This window comes from Cryphonectria parasitica (genome assembly GCF_011745365.1).
Source record: "Cryphonectria parasitica EP155 unplaced genomic scaffold M406scaffold_5, whole genome shotgun sequence".
Classification (NCBI taxonomy): Eukaryota; Fungi; Ascomycota; class Sordariomycetes; order Diaporthales; family Cryphonectriaceae; genus Cryphonectria; species Cryphonectria parasitica.
This window is the reverse complement of record NW_024468913.1, coordinates 3,313,317-3,332,631: the sequence shown is the minus strand read 5'-3', so window position 1 is coordinate 3,332,631 and position 19,315 is coordinate 3,313,317. Positions and strand designations below refer to the sequence as shown.

General features: G+C 54.3%; 5 protein-coding genes across 5 annotated transcripts; 1 reads left to right on the top strand and 4 right to left on the bottom strand.

Moving 5' to 3' along the window:
• Positions 1 to 176: 176 nt before the first annotated feature.
• On the bottom strand, positions 177 to 353 carry M406DRAFT_61997 (uncharacterized protein; the record flags this gene model as incomplete). The annotated part of the gene is made up of 1 exon (XM_040924758.1): positions 177 to 353. One exon carries the CDS (start codon positions 351 to 353, stop codon positions 177 to 179), a length of 177 nt encoding a protein of 58 aa, XP_040775936.1.
• An 84-nt stretch (positions 354 to 437) lies between these two features.
• Positions 438 to 3,923, bottom strand: M406DRAFT_98275 (uncharacterized protein; the record flags this gene model as incomplete). Its single annotated transcript, XM_040926395.1, has 3 exons — positions 438 to 515; positions 558 to 1,000; positions 1,067 to 3,923. 3 exons carry the CDS (start codon positions 3,921 to 3,923, stop codon positions 438 to 440), a joined length of 3,378 nt encoding a protein of 1,125 aa, XP_040775935.1.
• A 2,571-nt stretch (positions 3,924 to 6,494) lies between these two features.
• Positions 6,495 to 9,423, top strand: M406DRAFT_258833 (uncharacterized protein; the record flags this gene model as incomplete). The annotated part of the gene is made up of 3 exons (XM_040917256.1): positions 6,495 to 8,065; positions 8,117 to 8,638; positions 8,715 to 9,423. 3 exons carry the CDS (start codon positions 6,495 to 6,497, stop codon positions 9,421 to 9,423), a joined length of 2,802 nt encoding a protein of 933 aa, XP_040775934.1.
• A 754-nt stretch (positions 9,424 to 10,177) lies between these two features.
• Positions 10,178 to 12,136, bottom strand: M406DRAFT_41903 (uncharacterized protein; the record flags this gene model as incomplete). Its single annotated transcript, XM_040924170.1, has 2 exons — positions 10,178 to 11,874; positions 11,950 to 12,136. 2 exons carry the CDS (start codon positions 12,134 to 12,136, stop codon positions 10,178 to 10,180), a joined length of 1,884 nt encoding a protein of 627 aa, XP_040775933.1.
• A 4,764-nt stretch (positions 12,137 to 16,900) lies between these two features.
• On the bottom strand, positions 16,901 to 19,052 carry M406DRAFT_70520 (uncharacterized protein; the record flags this gene model as incomplete). Its single annotated transcript, XM_040925355.1, has 6 exons — positions 16,901 to 17,412; positions 17,474 to 17,661; positions 17,722 to 18,028; positions 18,102 to 18,219; positions 18,280 to 18,691; positions 19,000 to 19,052. 6 exons carry the CDS (start codon positions 19,050 to 19,052, stop codon positions 16,901 to 16,903), a joined length of 1,590 nt encoding a protein of 529 aa, XP_040775932.1.
• Between the last annotated feature and the right edge of the window lie 263 nt (positions 19,053 to 19,315).

Below are 19,315 nucleotides of genomic sequence, written 5' to 3'. Positions count from 1 at the left end.
CACAACTAAAAGGAAATGGCTAAAAAAGAGAAAAAAGAGAAGAAAGAGAGATCCCTATCCCGTCGCCATCGCGATGGACTCCGATCCCTGAAATGTGTTGCTTAGGTGGTGCTGAATCATTCATTTCGTCGTTAAAATCAAATCTCAAGACGACATGCTGGGAGGAAAGAACACCACTATGAGAAAAAGATACCGAAACTTCGCCGAAACAATGCTTTCAAAACGATAGACTTTGGCTGGGTGGCCACTCGAGCGAGGGCGATCCGCCTCGAGAGCTTGAACCCAGAGGAGTCAAATGGGGAAAAAAAAGTAAGAAACAAGGGGGGAGAAGGGAGAATGGCTGTGTACAGCATTTGAGGCAGCCGTGTTCGGCTGGTCGGACAAGTGCTTGCTTTGTCTTTGAAAGACACAAGACGACCGCGAGAAACGAAGGATTGCTACTCTGCGACCGAAAACATCCCATCCGGGCCCAGACTTCCCCGGCGCCCGGCCGCGGACTGCGTGTTCGGCGTTGTCTGGTTGCTGGCGCTCGACTCGCTCGGCGTGCTGGGCTCCACCACGCTCCGGCGGATCGTCATGATCCACTCGTGCTGCAAGAGCTCCATCGCCGTCGCCCTCTTCCTGCTGTCCTTGAGGAAGCAACGTTTCAAGAAGTCGATGCCGTCAGGGGACAGCTGGTCGGGGGTCGGAAGCTGCGGTGGGTTGCCTTGTGCAATGTTATACATGATAGCCCACTCGTTGTCCAGGTTGGCCCAGGGCCGGCGGCCAGTAGCCATCTCGAGGATCACGCAGCCCAGCGACCAGACATCCACCGCGCCAAAGTGCCCGGGGTTGTCGCCCTTGATCACTTCAGGAGACATGTACATCGGCGTGCCGGTCATAGATTTGTTGGGTTCACTGGATGACATGTCTTGCACGAGAGTTTTTCCCTGTCGTGCGATGACCTTGGCCGCGCCAAAGTCAACGTACTTGATGATGCCGTTATGGTCAAGGAGGATATCTGCGGCTTTGATTTAGTTGACGTCCCATCAAGTAGTGGAAGGGGTAAGAACGAAAAAAAACTCACTCTCTGGTTTGATATCGCGATGGGCGATCGTGACTTCATGGAGGTACGCAAGACCTTCCAAAAGCTGCAGCGCGTAAACCATGATGACTTGTTCATCCTCAATGCGACCATGCTCGAGCAAGTTGGCCAGGGAGCCTCCTGAACAAAACTCCATAAAGATATAGACCCTGTCTCTGTGGACCTCAATACCAAAATAAGACACAACGTTGGGGTGGTCGACAGACTCCAACACACGCATCTCGTCCTTGATCTGCGTGGCAATCATGGGGATCAGCTTCGGATCCTGCAGCCTGATCTCCTTCACGGCCATCAGTTGTCCGGTGTCTAAGTTCATGGCCTTGTAAACATTGCCAAAGGTCCCACCACCGACAAAGTGGCCCTGCTGCCATCGCATCGTGAAGTTGGTGGCCGTAGACGAGAGGTATGCCAGGGAGCGATCGACCTCGTTGGAGGCCTCGAGGACGCGGCCCAGGGCAGACCGCTCCAGCATGATTTGCTTTCTCGCCTCGTCAATCTTGGAGAGCTCCTGCATCCTGTGGTCGAGCACAAATTGCGAGGCGGTCTGGTCATCGACGTTCTTGCCCTTGTCCAGCCTCCTGAATTGGCCAACGAGGGCTTCCAACCTCTGCTTCTCAGCCTGGGCTGCGACAGTCGACCGCGCACCCATGATGTCGAAGTGAGAGATGAGCAAGGACATGCACCCGGCGACCTTCTCTCGCAGTTTGGCATATTCATCATCTCCTAGTGCCAAGATGTGTCTGCCGCGGGTCATGCCCATTGCAAACTCCAGAGCCAGAACAGCCCATCGGAACGTCTTGCGGTCGGACGAGACGCAGTCGTCGCAGATGAAGCTGACCCAGTCTAGTGCGAGTTTCGTCAGCTTGATGTTGTTCATCTGTCGGCGGTTGCTGTCCATGAATAGCAGCGAGCGTTGACCAAATTCTGTAGCGAAGATGAAACACGTCTGGATGAGGTCTTGCACGTCCAGGTCCTTGGTCTGCGAGCGAATCGTCTCCACGCTGTCCATGAAGGTGTGCGACAGCTTGTATGCCACCCGCTTGATATCGCCCAGCTTCATGTTGACCTTCTTTAGATTGGACCGTTGCTCCACAACGAGGTCGAGATGCGCGTCAATGAGCTCTATAAACAGTCTCCTGGCGGCTGTAAGCCGAAGTTGCGACCCACCAGCAATCAGCCTCAGGTGGCCCGTCTTCAGATCCAGCGGCTCTTCCCGCACATTCATGGACACTTTGGGTCCATACCAATGCGGTGCGTTCTCGGCTCGGATGATGAGGATATAGGGATGGGTTGGATCCTCTGTGGCGTGCTCGTACGAAGCGGTCCCGATAATGGACTGAATTTCATCCGGGCGGTTATGCAGTGACGGCGAAGCTACCAGGATCACACCCTCGTGCTCAATACTTCCGGTATAGATCTGGAAGTGGCCGGATTCCACAAGTCGCGCGAACAGGTCGTGTAGCTGTTCGAGCCCAAAAGCGATGCTGAAATCGCATGCATTTTCGTAACACGCGCTCAACATCCTCGAGAAGCGCTGAAGCATTCTTTGGCGCACCCGTACAGAGTCCAAAATCTGTTTGTACCTTTTGCTCATTTCGGCGGCGCTCTCCTTTGGTTTTCTCTGCAGTTCCCTTTCAAATGTGTCACTCAGACGTCGGAAGGCTTTGAAAGTCAGGTTGCTGAACTGCTCCGCGACTTCAACGTCACCATGGTCCAAGTGACTCCCGATCTCGTTGATGAACTCCCATTCCTGAAAGAGGAGCTCTGCCTCCTTGAAGGTGTTCTTGTTGCCGCTCAGCTTCCAATTGAGCATCTTGAAGTAATACTTCAACGCCTCCAGTACAGCCTGGTCAAAGGCCTCATCGATGCAGGGGGGCAACTCCCAGCCGGGCTCTGGCTGCGAAATGCCCAGGTACTCAGCTTTGATGCCGATGGCGAGATTCAGCAGGACCTGGAACTGCGAGATCATCTGGTCCTGGAGCATTGGATTCTGTTGCGCAGACTCCTTCATCCTTTTCGCATAAGCCAGCCGGACTTTGATGATCTCCTCGATCAGCCGAGATGGGAAACTGATTAGGGTGAGAAGATCTTCAATGTACGGAGGTAGATGGCGCTTCTTGAATGCTTCGGCGTTGAGAATAAGTGTCTCTTTGGCCTTGAGTATCGTGTTGGTGATGGCTGTCAACATGCTTTGGCGCTTGCTTTTGTTGCCACCGACGTCCTCTTCCCAGTGCTCATGTAACGACTTGAGACCATCCTCCTTCAACAATTTATCGAGAAACGACGCCTCTTCACCGATCCCATTCGGCATGGAAGATCGCTCCCTGGTGCGCAGGAAGTCCAGCTCGTCATTTCCGACCCATCTCCTCAACACGAGCAGTTCGGTGTTGATCAGCTCGTTGATGTTGTACCAAGATACTATGGCCTCGCAGGCTTCGGAGAAGAGCTGTGACCTGGCCGAGGAGTGTGCTTGCAGCATCGCCTCTCTCGATGGGTACAAGCTCTCGAGCTTGTCGATCTTGGCAACCATATCGTTGACCTGCTCTGCGGGTGGTTTGCCGGCCTCGCTCTCGCCAGCGATACGGAAGTTGATGACCTCCTCGATGACCCGGTCCATAGTGCCCCGTGCATCTTCGACCATCCTGCGCTGCACTGGCAGATGCCTTCCACATATACGCGAGCGAATGCCCAGCCACAATTCTGCCTTTTGCGCATTCTTGCCCACCTCCTGTTCGGAGGCGCCGATCAGTCGTTTCTTCTCCTGCCGAAAGACATCGCCAGTGAGCACAGCAGCCAGCATTCCATGCCATTCTAGACGTTCCCGGCTGTCTGGATCCATGATGTCCTCCTCCGTCGGCTCGATGTCCTCCTCTTCGTCACCCTCAAACAGCCTCCTCGCGTCGTCATGATCTGGCTCGATGCTGGTCGGGGCTTCTGACCCGGGGGTCTCGCCCTCCGAGTCGCTATCGGCATCGCCAGCGGTAGTAAAGCTCATGGGATCGTACTCGGAAGGAAAAGAATAGTCTTGCTTCCGCGCATTGTTCAGCCGCTGCACGTAGGCCCTTTCCTGCCGCGCAAAGGTCGAGTTGGAGGGCACCGCGCGCGACCGTGATCCGGAGCGCGGGTCATTATAGCCCACAGGGGTGGGCTGAGGTCTTCGGATGGGGCGATAGGTGTTGGAGGGCTGCCTTGCCGGACCGGTGGGGCGTTGAGGTCTTGCAGCGGTGCCATTGCTGTGGATGGAGCCGGCATCTGAGGAGCCATGATGTCGACTGGCGATGACGGCGCTTATGCCATCTGAGAGCAGCGACGCCATGGAGCCAGCGTGGCTGGCAGCGTCTGCATAATGATTCAATGACCCCAGATCATCCTGTGGCTCGAAGTTGTCGAAGCCGTTGGGCTCGAGATTGGTGTCGCCTGAAGAGCCGGACTCGCCCGAATCGGCGGTAACGGCATGTGGTCGGAAAGCCTTGGCCGCCTTATCAGGGCGCGGCAGGTCGTCGTCGCCATTCGAGAAGCGCACCGCGTGTGGGGAGGTCTCAGCCGACATGATTGGGACGTCGACGTCTGTATGCACGTGCGTACAGGCTGCTCGTTTCACGGCGTCAGAGACTTCCAAGGACGAAGGTATCGGTGGTTGAATGCTTTGCCGCCAGATTCATCCAGTCTCTTCCCGCGCCGCGACCCCAAGGGCGCACGACCAGCAAACAAGAGGAGGGGCAGAATCAGCCCGGTCCTCTCTGAAGTGGCCCAACCTGGGAGTGAGGATGTTGGGAGGGAAAGAAGGCGACAGGACCCAGGAGAGAGGCCTCGGATCCGTCGCGTTCCCTTGGGTTAAAAAAAAAAAAAAAAAAAAAAAAAGGTAAAAACGAAAAAAAAGGTTGGTGCACAGGGGGGTAACCAATTTTCGGCAGACCTGGGCAGAGAGATATAAGCACTCAGAAGTAAGTGGTCTCGGTAGGATCATGCGGCGTTCTGGCCCGCGGGAGGTAGCATCTGGGTAACGGGTACTGCCGGTCCTGAGGCTTGTGAGTGTGGCGAGAGCTCGAAACCTTACTTGGAACCCAGTAGATGTGGGCAAAAGGTGGGACCGCCAGCGCGAGGGAGGGAAAAAAGGGCGAGGGCCGGTTGCAGCTTCGAGAGCGTCGCAAACGTCTGCCAGGCTGTAAATTCAGGTGCTAACCAAGCAGCAGCCTTCTTTCAATACTCTGTGCCCTGTGGCTTTTAAGAAAGAGTATGGTGGTAATCAAAATAAATTTCACGGACCAGACAACTGCACAGAGTGCAGGATTTGTGGCGGACCAATTAGTCCGTCAGGTGGCCAGGAGTTGACACAAAGAGGCCTCGATCGCGAGATCTCGATGGCTGTGGCTCGAATCGATCGATGCCCCCGGGCGGCTGATTGACCCTTTCAAAGGCCAGGTACAGGTCCTTAGCACCTCGTGCTATTGACTTTCCGCTGCGCCTGCGCTACTGGGTAATTGCCTGCTGTAGTAGGTACTTTATAGCATAATAGCAATACGTATGCTAGCAGCAGTACAGTGAATTCGGAAATTTGATCGCACTCTGGTTGGCGTCCTCTTTTGCCCCCTTCTCACCTTCGTTACATATCAATCGAGAGCAACACTCCCCGAGTTATCGCGAGTGCGAGGATTTCGCCAGCATCGTTAAGAGACAGTGAGGGGTGACAACCTAGTCATAAGGTCATACTTACACGACAGGAATCATGGCATGTCGATCATGACCACACACTGCTGGTTGGCTGGCATTGGGCGTCCAACACACTGTATATGTTGCAGCTACAGACTAAGACAGGGGGAGGGGGTCTCTTATGGTGGGCTCCGTACAGGGGGCTCGGGCCTGGAACGCAGCACCAGCCACGCTTGTCACACCTGAGCCACCAGCCCTGCATGCCCCTGTAGTGGTGGTGATCCTAGCATCCAGCATCCTGGCACTTCTGACCCTCCCGTCAAACCCCTGCCAACCCTGCCAACCCTGTCAACTCTATCAACCCTGACTGTGACTGACAGATGAACACTAGCAGTGTAACCGCGTCTCTGATGCACCGTTACGCGTTTTTGGCCGACTTACTGTAATCACCACCTACTGCTGCTCAGTGTCGTCAAGACCTGACTGCCCAATTCATAATCTTGTACACACTACCAACATAGATCTTCAACATCTCTTCATGTCTTCTCTACATGGCGGATAGCCGCCCCATTCCATCATGTCCATTCGAGGCTCGGACGCGTCGTCGCGTCCTCGTTCAAGATCATCCAATAAGCCCGCCGCCCATGTCCACGGCCAACGCTCCTCCGATCTGGACAGCTCCTGTCCCCCACTCATGGATGACAATGAGGCTCTTGCTTTTAAAATTCGTGAAGGAAAGCATGACTTTGTCTCTGTTTCCATGGAGCAGCTCCTCAGACCTCCCATCACCGTCAAAGTTAGCCAATCCCCCGTCACCAAAGACAAGCTGTCGTGTGGATCATCAGACTGTTTTATATTGACAGCTCAACAGCCTGAATTCTCTCTGGCCGGCATCTCACAAAACGCCGTGCTGTTGAAACCGCTCATGCTGTTGTCCCGCGAATGTCTTTCGTTGTCTAGCTTGGATCTGGTCAGACCAGCTGGCGAACTACCAAGTGGTGCAGGTCGCTTCTTCGAGTCCCACATCCGCATCCTGGAGCTCGAAGGACGACTGCGACAGGCCCCGAGCGTTCTGATAGCACGATCAGACACCACTGGCTATGTATATGCCGTGGAGCGTGCTCAGGCAGGCCGTTATGTCGTGTGCAAACTTGGGAGTTGGGTGCGCATCGAGAAGCTGAGCCTGCTGGCAGAGGCTTGTTATGAGCCCAGGTGCCATCCCGCTCGTGCTGCGCAGGCCGTGGATGCGGAGGCCCCGGCAATCACTCTCAACCAGCACAAGGACAACAAGAAGAAGAGACAGGCCATCGAGGAGCTACGGTCCATGGTCTCGAAACGCCCCAGGGCGATGTCGGTCGCACTATCGGAGTCCCAGGTAGTGCAGAGCCAGGCGCTCGGCTCGTCGCAGATCCCAGGCCAAGAGATACCCACACCTGCCCCTGGTTTGGCAAACGCTGGTCTAGATGCTGACTCCATCGTTGCGACGCCTCAAGGATCCCAACCAGGTCCCTTGGACTCTAACGTCGACACGCAAGCAACCCTGGAAGAGATACTGCAAACGATCAGATCGCAGTATGCTCAAGCCCTTTATCACTCCAAGGGGTCTTTGGCGTACTTTGCGAAAGGCCCCTTGTCCAAAGCCCGGTCAGCATTCCAGTTTGATTGTGAAACAAACCTGGACATGAACGATCTGGTCAACTTCTTGAAAGGCCTTGTGATAGGCATCCCGCAGATCGACAAGAAATACCGGGAAACGGTGCCAGCACTAATCGACGACATGAAGGTCCTGGTGGAGAGCAATGACGAAGAGGAGCCCAGGCCAAAACGCAGGAAGGCCAAGAAGATGAAGCTGGGAAAGGACGGCTTGTGGACCAACGAGGTCGACGATGTGAAGAAGTGGTGGAGGTCCAACAAGCCTGCAGTGCGAGATGAAGACTCGTCGATCGACCCTCGAGAGATAAAATACCACGTTTCCTTCCTGCGTACTCGCGAGACGCAGCTACAGATGATTCTACTCCTCGAGATATTGGCATTGGAAGCCGTACACCCAGCTCAGGATGCCCAGGACAGTTTGCTGCCTGGTATATCAGTGGAAGACCTGCCTAAAGAACAGCCAGTCGGAACTGCGCCGAAGAAAAAAGAAAAGCACGATTATTCTTTGCTGGTCAACCTACACGCGGATCGGATGAGCATCTGGCAGTCTACCACGCTCGATGAGATGAAAATGATTGCGGCAGAAGCGGAAGCAAAGCGTGGCCAGAGCTCTCGAGGGGCGGACAGGGCAGATTCTGACCCACTCAAGGACTTTTGTATAGATATCATTGTGCCATTGTAAGTTGATCTGGAGAAAGCTGGTACGGCACCACAAACTAACCATCTCAGCTTCGTTGGACGACTTCCCGACTTGTGTGCGGACCTCAACAAGAAGCTAGGAGGACCAGTCGCTGCATCTCCGCCCAGATCAAAGAGCACTGCGACCTCCGCCGTTACGAAGCCCAAACCGAAACCCGGCTCTGCTGCCAAACGGCCTACACCAGCTCCAGGTCCCAAGTCGCTCGAGAAGGTATTCGAAAGTGATCAACAGAAACGAAAAGCATCACGTCGACCAATCGACGTGCTGGCAAGAATGCGATCTGCCACACCTGCCGTCATTCCAGGCTTGAAGCGTGAAGCAAGCGAGCCACTGGGCTTGGATCGAGTTCCGTCTTACGATGGCTCCTTGAGGGAAAGGCCGCGTAATACCCTCTCGAGGAGCGCATCCAGCGCTGGTGCCGAGGAACTCAAGGCGCAGAAGAAGATCACACTGGAAGCAGAATTGCAGGAGGCTATCTCGGCGCTGAAGAAGCCTAACAGGCAGTTGGCCGGTAGATCTATTGTGGAAGAAGTAGAGAAACGTGTCGGGGCGTCGAGCTCGACTCACCCACGAAGTAAGTCCAGGGCGCATCTGGCCATCCTTTGATGCTTCTCGTACTAATCTGAGACGTGCAGAACAAAAGAAGCCTGTCCGCAATGCTGCAGCTGCTAGCAGGGTTCAAGTCAAAGCAACCCCGGCGAACTTCCGCTTCAGAGACGCTGTAGCAGGAGATGCTCGAGGTTTCGGTACTTTCAACGCGCCAATGCAGAGGACAGGATTCGACTTGATACCATCGTCCAGCTCCGTCATCCCTGGCACAGCACCTAGAAAAAGCTTTCGTGATGACCTGCGGGATGACCTCGCAACTTTTCACATAGCTAGCACGCCAGACAAAGTGTGTGCAACACCAGCCGCAGCCCGGATGGGTGCACCCCAGCTCGAACAATCAATTGCGAACGATACATGCATCCCACCATCCTCTCCGATCATGTCCAGAAAGAAAGCGACACCTGCTCAGAGCCATCTCTCCATCCCAGAGGAGCCCGATACTGGGCCCTCATCTCCAGTGCTGCCCCGGATCTTTGAAACTCCCGCAAAACAGCGGTCCACCCCCTTCCCGACTTCCATGGACGAGAACATCACATCAACACCTCCCAAGCCCCGGCCTAGTATGGACATCCTCTTCGTCACGCCGGCGAAGAGAGTTTCTACTTCTGTTCCTGCTGAGACGACAGAGGCGACACTGAACGACACGACTAAAGTCACCAATAACCATTCTGCTCCGACTTTATACGAGCAGATGGGCTGGAATAGTGACTACGATGACCTGTTTTAATCATGATATTCTCCGCTTCATTGCTCCTGCTTAGTTTACCGCACAGGAAGCGATTCGCCGACTCGGCTCGGCTCACCCCGTACGAAACCACGTTCCCGTCACGAGAGAATATATGCAGATGTGCCGATCTCAAGATCCCCTTCATCGAAATGCCACTCGCGCATTGCGAACTCGTTTGATATCGCAGAGCAGATATCACTGGCGGCAGTAGCGTTCTGCTTTACCATTCTCTCGCTTCAACTTGGAAGCGCAGAGTAGACAAGGACAAGTCTGATAAAACAGGACACGCATAGCATCTCAATTGCACACGGCGTTTTTGGTGGTGTTTTGCCCAGCTTGTCAATGGAGCATAAAAGAGCATTGTTTGAGGGATAGCATACATACGTAGATTACTTAGCATACACAGAGATACCCACCGCGTTGGCATTCAAGGCATGCTAACTTTGTTAGCAAGATATAGAGAAATAAGACTAAATAAAGAATAAGAAATCTTACGTATTCTTATACCGAGTTTCTCCGGGGAAGGAGACCGTAAGACGTGATGGCATTAATAAAGAAAATTGGTATTTCGCTCTCGTTGTTCGCTTCTCTACTATTACAATATGTCTTAATGGTTGGTTGCACATAACTCAAGTCATGTCAAGGTGCACCGCAGTAGCCCCCCCCTCCTGCTCGTAACACCTACCACCTCTACATACCATCAACTCCTCATTTCGCTGGATCTCGCTGCACAGATTTTGAGAAGCCTATTCATTCAGTCTATTCTCCTCTCCACAACCATAACCGGCAACTCCCTGATATCCACATGCTCCTGACTTCCCAGATCTACCACCCGAATACACTCAATTCCAACAATCCCTTCCTTGAGCGCCAGGAACCGCAACTCAACGACGTGGCACGCGTTCGGGGCTAGCGGGCCCACACGCACGTCTGCAGACAGGCATACCACATCTGTGGTGTCCACGAGACTGCTGTGTTGCATGGCGTGCACGATGTTCTCGTCTAAGACGGCGTCTGCTACTTCGAGAGACGTGGTGTCTGCGTCAGGGTCGGGGCCATGGCCATGGCCGTGGTGCGTGTTGCTGTGCACCACGGCAGCGACGGACTTGCGTCGTGCCCCGGCTGTGGAGGGCGGTCGCATGACGCGCATGTCGTTCCGTCGTCGCTTGGGGACTGCTACGAGGCCGAGTTTGCGAGGTGGTGATTGGATAGCAGCAGCGGGTCCGACGGGGGTTGTGGCACCCGAGGCGCGATTTACCACGAAGACGGTCCAGACAAACTCGTCGCCTGGATAAGTGGGCCCCGGCTGCGAAGTGAAAGTCATGGTGATGCCGAACTCTGGAATAACGTTGTCAATGGTGAGCGAGCGGTCGGTGGCGGCCTCGAGGCTTGGAATCGAGTCCGGACGTGCGACGGACGGTAGGACAAAGCTCGCACCATCGCCGATTGAGAGCTGCGTGGGGCGATGAGATCTTTGGAAGGGCTTGGTCACGCCTGTGCCGAAGCCGGGGTTCACGGGAAGGGTGAAGTCCAGCACCGTCGACCATGCCATGCGGATCTTTGGTTTGCAGGCCTCGGGCTCAACGAGTGCTGTGCACTCGATCGAAATGAAGAGGTCGCGGTTCGGGGTCTTGGAGGGAATGTCGCTTCCCTTGGGCGCAAGTCGGTACATCAGAGTGAGGTGGTCATGAGCAACACACTGAAGAGGAAGATCGAGGCCAGTGCTGTCGTTGAGGTCTTCCACCTGACCCTCTGGTATATTCAGCTCGATCTTGTCCACGGTGACGACACAGTCGAAATACGGCGTGAAGTCCATCTCTAGCAGCGCTATGATCGCCGGACTGGGCGGGAGAGCGTTTGGCCGCGAGAACCGTACCCGGGTGTGGACTGCGGGATAGATCTTCCTGCAGAGGTTCTGCAAGCCCCTGAGCATGGGAAAGGAGTCTTTGGTAATCTGCGTAGCTGGCGCTACTCGCGACACGCGTACGGCAGACAGTCGAGGCTTGACGCCTCCAAGCGAGGGATCTCGGGCAAAGGACTCGAGAAGATTCAGTCCAGCAGGCACGCCACTCTCGAGATACCCATTCTGCTGCTCTCCAAAATGCGCCGGATCAGGCTTCAGGCTTGCTGTCGCTGTGAACACGACCAGGGGTCCGAAAAGCCGCAGCCTCGGTCTCGTCAAGAAGATGGACGTCTTCCAAATTGTGTATTTGGTGAGCCCTGCCTCAGCGACGTCGCCTCCGCCGTCAACTGTACCAATCGGGCTCTGCACGCCCTCGACCTCTCCATTGTAAATCACCTCGGAAGGAGGCGCCGTATCGACTCTGTCCGACGAAGGGGTGTTGAGTACTTGCGCCTGGACTGACAGCAGGAGTCTTTTCGAATAATGTTGCAACGTCTCGTCGGTCAGGCCATGCGTCTTGAGAATTAGGAAAATGTCGACGGTTTCATCTGGCATCTATGAATGAGTATTGTGAGACGCGAGAACTTCAGGGGCCGAGCAGCGTGCCAGGAGGGTTTCCATACCGAAGAGGAACCAAGGCCTGGACGCTATATCCGCCAGAGGCTGACTGGTAGCAATGGCCTTCTCTACCTCCTCCTTCATATCGACATTGGTTCGATAGGGTATCAAGTAGGTCAGATATGATTGTGCCAAAAAGGCAGAATCCCCAGCCCCTACGGCAGTGTCTTGGATTTGGGAGGGGACTGCCATTTTGCAGTTTCTCTCCAGGTGCGACGGTTCTAGACCATGATCATGTTTCTGCCCGTCGCAAGAGATATCTGGCCAGCCTCCGGGCGTTACGGAGGTCCTGGTGTGTTAACAATCAGCGGTATATAGAACGAGTTCAGTGTTGTTGCAGGAGGGAAGCAGTAGAGGACGACGTAGTATATCGCATCGAGTCGCTGCTAGGCCAGGGATCAAGGAGCTCCTGGTGGGGCTGTTCAAGGGGGGTATGTACCCTGGAAGTACCATAGCAGAATTGGAAGGTATGAAAGTACTCAAGTACAAGCGATGGCGTTCCTGGCCCGTGCACGCGCTCCCTGTTCCCACTCTCAATGTTTGCAGCCAACCTCAGTTTTTGTCTTTTTCCTTCGCCTGTCGCCTAAGAGATCAACCAACCTCTACAGTAAGCCCCGTAGACTGTTCAGTGCTGGTCTTGGTGCTGATATCTCCCCCCTCTTTTTTACTTTCCGGATCGCAGGTTTATTAATACAGCACATTTATCTGTATTCTGTTGTCGTGTTTCTGGTCCACTCGAACCAAACAGTTCAAGGCGCAACGATGAATGGCATGCATGCGCCGTTTCCCAGCCCTGGAGCTGCGGCCTGGCAGGAACATCGCACTCCCGACAATCGCGTGTATTACTACAATAATATCACCAAGCAGACGCAATGGACGAAGCCCGAGGAGATGATGTCCCCGGCCGAGGTGAGCCTTCGAAACCAAGAGATCCCCACAGGGCAGACACACTCTAACACCTAACGCAGCGCGCTCTCGCGAATCAGCCGTGGAAAGAGTATACCGCAGAGGGTGGTAGGAAGTACTGGTATAATACCGAGACCAAGACGAGTTCATGGGAAATGCCGGATGTCTATAAGCGGGCTCTGGGGGCGACCGATACACCGACAACTCCTGCCACCCCGGCAGGCCCCTTCCCTACACCTACACCTGGAGGCTCTGGCGGTCAGGGCTTCGACCGATTCCGCGACCAACGCGAGCCGATCGGCGAATCACGGCAGTTGGGTTTTGGAAACGACCTACGAGCCCAGCAGTTTGTGCCCGCAAGCGAGGAGCCTGAGTTCGCCACGCCTGAGGAGGCCGAGGCTGCTTTCGTCAAGCTTCTCCGTCGCAGTGGTGTGCAGCCTGACTGGACTTGGGAGCAGACGCTTCGCGCTATCCTGAAAGACCCTCAGTATAGGGCGATTAAGGATCCCCGGGAACGGAAAATTGCCTTCGAGAGGTACTGCAGCGACGTGATCGCCCAGGATAAAGAGAAGGCCAAAGAAAGACTGACCAAGCTCCGTGCTGATTTTGCCACGATGCTGAGAAGCCATCCCGAGATCAAGTACTACACAAGATGGAAGACAGCCCGACCCATGATCGAAGGCGAGACCATCTTCCGCTCGACAAACGACGAGGGAGAGCGTCGCCAGCTCTTTGAGGACTACATCGTTGACCTCAAGAAGGCGCACCGAGAACAGAAGGCATCCCTGCGCAAGAGTGCTATGGATGGTCTGATTGATCTGCTGCCGAAACTCAACTTGGAGCCGTACACCCGCTGGTCTGAGGCTCAGGACATCATCTCCAGTACAGAGCCGTTCCAAAATGACGAGAAGTACAAGTCCTTGAGCAAATTTGATATCCTGACTGTCTTTCAAAACCACATGAAGGCTGTGGAGCGCACGTTCAACGACACGCGACAAGCCCAAAAGGCGCGAAAGCAGAGGAAAGAGCGTCAAAACCGTGATGGCTTCAGGAGCCTCCTCCGAGAACTCCAAAAGGATAACAAGATCAAGGCCGGCACGAAATGGAGTCAGATCTTCCCCTTAATCGAGAACGACCCACGCTACGAGGCCATGATCGGCCAGAATGGGTCGACTCCACAGGAATTGTTCTGGGACCTGGTAGAGGAAGAGGAGCGCGGCCTGCGAGGGACGCGCAACGACGTTGCGGATGTGGTTCATGTGAGTGCCCCAGAGATGCCCACATGTAGTCCAGACTCTGACATGGATGCAGGACAAACGGTTCGAGATCACTCCCAAGACCGACTTCCAGGATTTCCTTGCAGTGATGAAGGAAGATCGCCGTACTGCTAACATTGATCGGGATATATTGAAGTTCATCTTTGAGAAAGTGAGTCTGGCCTTGTCCTCTCATACTTATTGCTAGCACTGACACCACGTCTGCAGCTCCAGGAGAAGAAGACGAAGCCGGAAGAGGACCGACCGGCTGATCGCCAGCACCAGCGTCGGCCGGTCGACGATTTGAAGGCATTCCTGAAACGTCTGGACCCCCCCATCACTGTGAAAGACACTTACGAAAAGGTCAAAGCCCGCCTTGAAAAGGCCCCCGAGTTTCAGGCAGTGTCCTCGGAAGACGTGCGTCGTAGCACCTTTGACAGGCACATGCGCCGGCTCCGGGAGAAAGAAGAAGATTTGGAAAAGGAAAGAGACCGACAGCGACGGCGCGAGCGGTCGCGCGATCGACATCGAGACAAGGACAGAGAGCGTGAGAGAGACCGAGGTGAGCGATCTCACCGCAGGGGACATACCAGATCCCGCAGCCCAGAACCCGATCTCTATGAGGCCGATCGCCGCAAGGCCATTGCCGAACGTGAACGGAACTACCGCAAGTCTAGCATGGCCGAGACATTACTGTCAGATCACAGGTCGTCAGGCGGGCATGATGATCGTGAGTACCGAGAGAGAGAAAGGGAGCGTGACCGGGACCGGGACCGGGACCGTTACAGAGACCGCGATCGCGAGCGAGAGCGTGACCGAGATCGTGAACGTGAACGGGATCGGGATCGTGAGCGGGAGCGGGATCGGGATCGGGAACGAGATCGTGATTACGACCGCCCGCCACGCTCTCGCCGAGATGAGCCCTTGAGTCATTACGAACGCGAGCGGCGTGACCGTGAGGAAGAGCGTGAGCGGTCTTACCGTCGCCGCGTCGTCGAACGCGACGTTGACGGCCTGAATTATGGCGACGAGAAGCCGAGCCTACCGAGAAGGCGTCGTGCGGATGACGAAGACGAACGTCGTCCGGACTCAAGAGACTCGAAGGTATGCCATTTGCCGATCCTTGTTCGTTTGCGCATTAGCACTAACATCATACACAGAGATTGAAGACTGAAAATTCACCTCGTGAGCGTACCCCCCGTCGTGATGGCCGTCTCAGAACTAGATCTCCCCAGCCTCCTCCCCAGCCTCCCCAACCGCTACCCAAGGAAGACCTTGCAGGTGTCCATTCTGGCAGCGAGGAGGGAGAAATCGAGGAGGACTAAAGGCTCTTTCTCGCATCTGGCTGGGACGTAGGCAGAGCCAAGAAGAGGTTAAACAGCCTCTACTCCAGCACTGAGCGGGTTGAGATGGTGTACGCCAGCCGGTCTTCACGTGCTCAGACTCAAAAGGTTTTCTGCAGCAATAATCTGGAGCGCCCCCGGTTCATAACGCAAACTGTCCCCATTTACACAACTCGAGGCGCATACGCTGTTGGGCTGCCGGTGACAGGATCGCATACGAATTGAGGAGGACTATACAACAGCAGGGGACAGAATCATGGAAGGGCGCGGCACTTTCTTTCGTTAAGGGATGACTTGACCAACCCATGGTCGAGGCATGGCACGGGCTGCGGAAAGGCATGCCTTGAGGCACTCGTGTCGCCATAAGTACGTACGGCAATCGTCTCCGACTTACTGTCGTAGTGGGCAAGATGACACACACCGGACCAAACAGGCAACCTGACAGCCTCGTCACACCCATTTACGACATTCTGGGCACTGAACGTCCCTTCTCCGGCATTTTTTCTCTTTTTCTTATTTCTTACCCTTCTTAAGGAGGGGCCGCACGTCCGCAAGTCCAAATGACCCCAAGACTTCGAAAACGGCTATACGTTCGAGTGTCACCGTTCAATGGGCGAGCAAGCATTCGATCTTGACCGAGGAAGATAGAAATTTGGCGTCTGAGCGACTGATTGCCTGGTTGTGTACGTGTACCTACCTATCCTACCGACTCTCACCCGACTTTAGCACTCGAAAGGAAATGTCAATGGGCGGTAGCAATCACCTTTACCGCAAGCCTTTCTTCCCATTATTTTCATTTCGCCACGGCTGCAATGTATTCGATGCGCCGTATCAGTACACCCTAGCTAGCTTTTGAGGAATCCATGTAGAAAGAATGATAAATTATTATTTTTTTTCAAGATTTGCATGGACAACTTTTCAAATTCGAGCACGTGCAATTTGTCTGGTGCCTATGTTTTCACTTTCATGTGCTCCCCGCCCCCGCTTTCTACCTACTGCGCAAAGATGTGTTCGCAAAGCATATCCTCCGATATGCCCCAAGACGGCGGTCACCCTCTTGACCCATTGCCCCTCAATCTACAAAGACAGATGCGATTCTCGATCCTACATTTGAAAGGGCAGTAACGACTTTCAGCAATTGAGAAGGATGAGAAATAACAAAATGTTCAGATAAGGATAAAAGCCCCAGATCCATCATGTCTCGTAGGACCAGGCAACAGGGGATAGACCGCCGTCGCCGTTGTCAGATGTCGGGATCGTCGTCCTCGCTCGAGCCGCTCTCCTCGAGACCCAATTCACCAGAAGAGCCACGCCTGCCTCGGGCAGCACCTTTCTTTTGGACACCTAGAACGCCTTGGCCCGATGATGCATTGTAGCGGTTATGGTGGTGATGTGGTTGGGGCAAGGTGTCCTCCTTGTCACCCTGGTTGTGATTATGGAAGAACACTGCTTCAAGCAGTGACCTTGTCATTGTCCTCAAGGAAGAAGTAGTTGCCAGTGAGCTTCTGCTCCTGGTCGAGCTGGGAGCCTCCCTTGTTGATACGCGGACGGTAGTTGACGGGGTCACGGCGGAAAGTCACGTCGAGATTCTTGAGGAAGGTGTTGCAACCGGTGAGCAGAGACTCGGGCTTGTTGGCATGGGCGTCAACACCCGGCTGGCCGTCGAAGACAATGACACGGTCAGCCAAGTACGTGGCCATGATAAAGTCGTGCTCGACGATGAAAGCTGTCTTCTTGGCGTGCATAATGAAGCGCTTGATGACGCGAGCGGCAATGATACGCTGCTCGGAGTCCAGGTAGGCGGATGGTTCGTCGATAACATAAATGTCGGCAGGGAGACCTAAGGCCAGGACGATGGCGACACGCTGCAATTCACCACCAGACAAGTGCTTGACCTCCTGATCAATGAAATCGTCAAGCTTGAGCGGCTTTACGACATCGGTCTGGAACTGGGGAGACAAGACTGCATAGAAGCGGTTAGCGAAAACTTCCAGACAAATTTAGTGCAGTGAGATGTCACTCACAAGAGGCCCTGATCTTTTTGAAGAACAGCTGGCGAACAGTTCCCTCAAACTTGGGCGTGATGGTTTGCGGCTTCATGCTGATCTTCATTTCTGGTACCTTCGCGGTTCCATCGGGCTTCAAAGCGCCGGCGAGAAGGCGACAGAACGTGGTCTTTCCGGTACCATTTTCACCCATCATGACGAGGATCCTATTGTGACAACGTTAGTCTATGGTGGGCCAGAAAGCTCTTGCGCTTGTATAGACATACTCTGAATCAGTGAAGCTGCCGGAATCGATCTCGAGGTGGAAGTCGCCCAAGGTCTTCTCCATGCGCGGATAAGTGAAGGCACGTGTTTGGTCATTGTCGAACTGATCAGAGGCTTCGGCAATCCGGAAGGTGAGGGACTCATCGCGGAACCGCAGGTTCTCCGTCGGAATGTGTCCATCGAGGAAGATGTTGATACCCTCGCGAACACTGTGGGGGAGAGACACAACACCATACACTGCTGGCTGACCATAGAGGACACAGACGTAGTCTGAAAGGTAATCTAAGACGCTGAGATCGTGCTCGACAACTGTAAAGTCGATTAGTTTGTGACATATAAGGCGCTAGAGGTCATCGCAAGATGACAAGGAGGCATCACATACCGATAATATAGTTGTCGTGTTTGGATAGCGACCTGATCATCCTGGCCGCGGCCAGACGCTGCTTGACATCGAGATACGAGGAAGGCTCGTCAAACATGTACACATCTTTGTTTTGGACCTATGTAAGGGATTAGCCTTGGTTCTCTCTTCGCTAGCATAATCGAGGGCAGAAACCTACGCAGGTCAGTCCGATGGCGAACCGCTGAAGCTCGCCACCAGACAGCTTGGTGACATCACGTTCGTAGATGTGTCGCAGCTCTAGGACGTCGAGGACTTCATCCAGATTGTCAAGCTGCCTCTGCTTGTTGATGAGAGCATTGACACTCTTCTCGGTGCCCTTGATGGCCCGAGGCAGCTGGTCGACGTACTGGGGCTTCACAACAGATGTGAGATCGTCCTCCAGTAGCTTGGTGAAGTAATTCTGCAGCTCCGAGCCTCTGAAGTATTTTATGACATCTTCCCAATCCGGCGGGTTGTCGTATCTTCCCAGGTTGGGCTTCAGTTTCCCGCTGAGGATCTTAAGCGCAGTACTCTTTCCGATACCGTTTGTTCCGACGAGACCAAGCACATTTCCGGGCCTCGGCATTGGCCTATAACCCCATTAGTTCCGAGTATAGAGTACACTTGATGCCTTATTGTCGACTCACAGTCTGTGGAGCTTGAAGCTGTTGGCGGAGTAACGGTGGGTGACCTGGGTCTCGAGGTTCGTGGGCAGGTTGATGATGGTGATGGCGCCGAAGGGACACTTCTTGGGACAGATACCGCATCCTATGCAGAGGGACTCGGAAAGGAAAGCAAGCCGAGAGTCAGGAGTAACCTCGATGCCTGGGTCGTAAAGGTCAGCAGGCGAAAGAGAGAGGGTGGGACGAGAAGAGAGGATCGGTCGTCGGGGACTTACAAAGCTTGCCGCTGCGCACAACAGGACACGACTTCTTGCATTCTTGACGGCATTTCTGAGGAAACTCAACATCAGTACACCTGACTTGACTGTTTCTGAGGTGCAGGGTTCACGAGATGGATTGACTCACCTTCGGCTTGCACTGTTGTGCCCGGAACGTATCATCATGGTCAGTCCATCATCCTCTTAATATTGTGTATGGCGGGGTAGCGGGGCGGGGTGCGGCATGCCTTGTCGCTATTCACAATAGCGATACTGCGAAACGTTTGTCAGCAGATTGTCCAGGAAGACTCTGGAACCAAAGAAGTATCTGTTC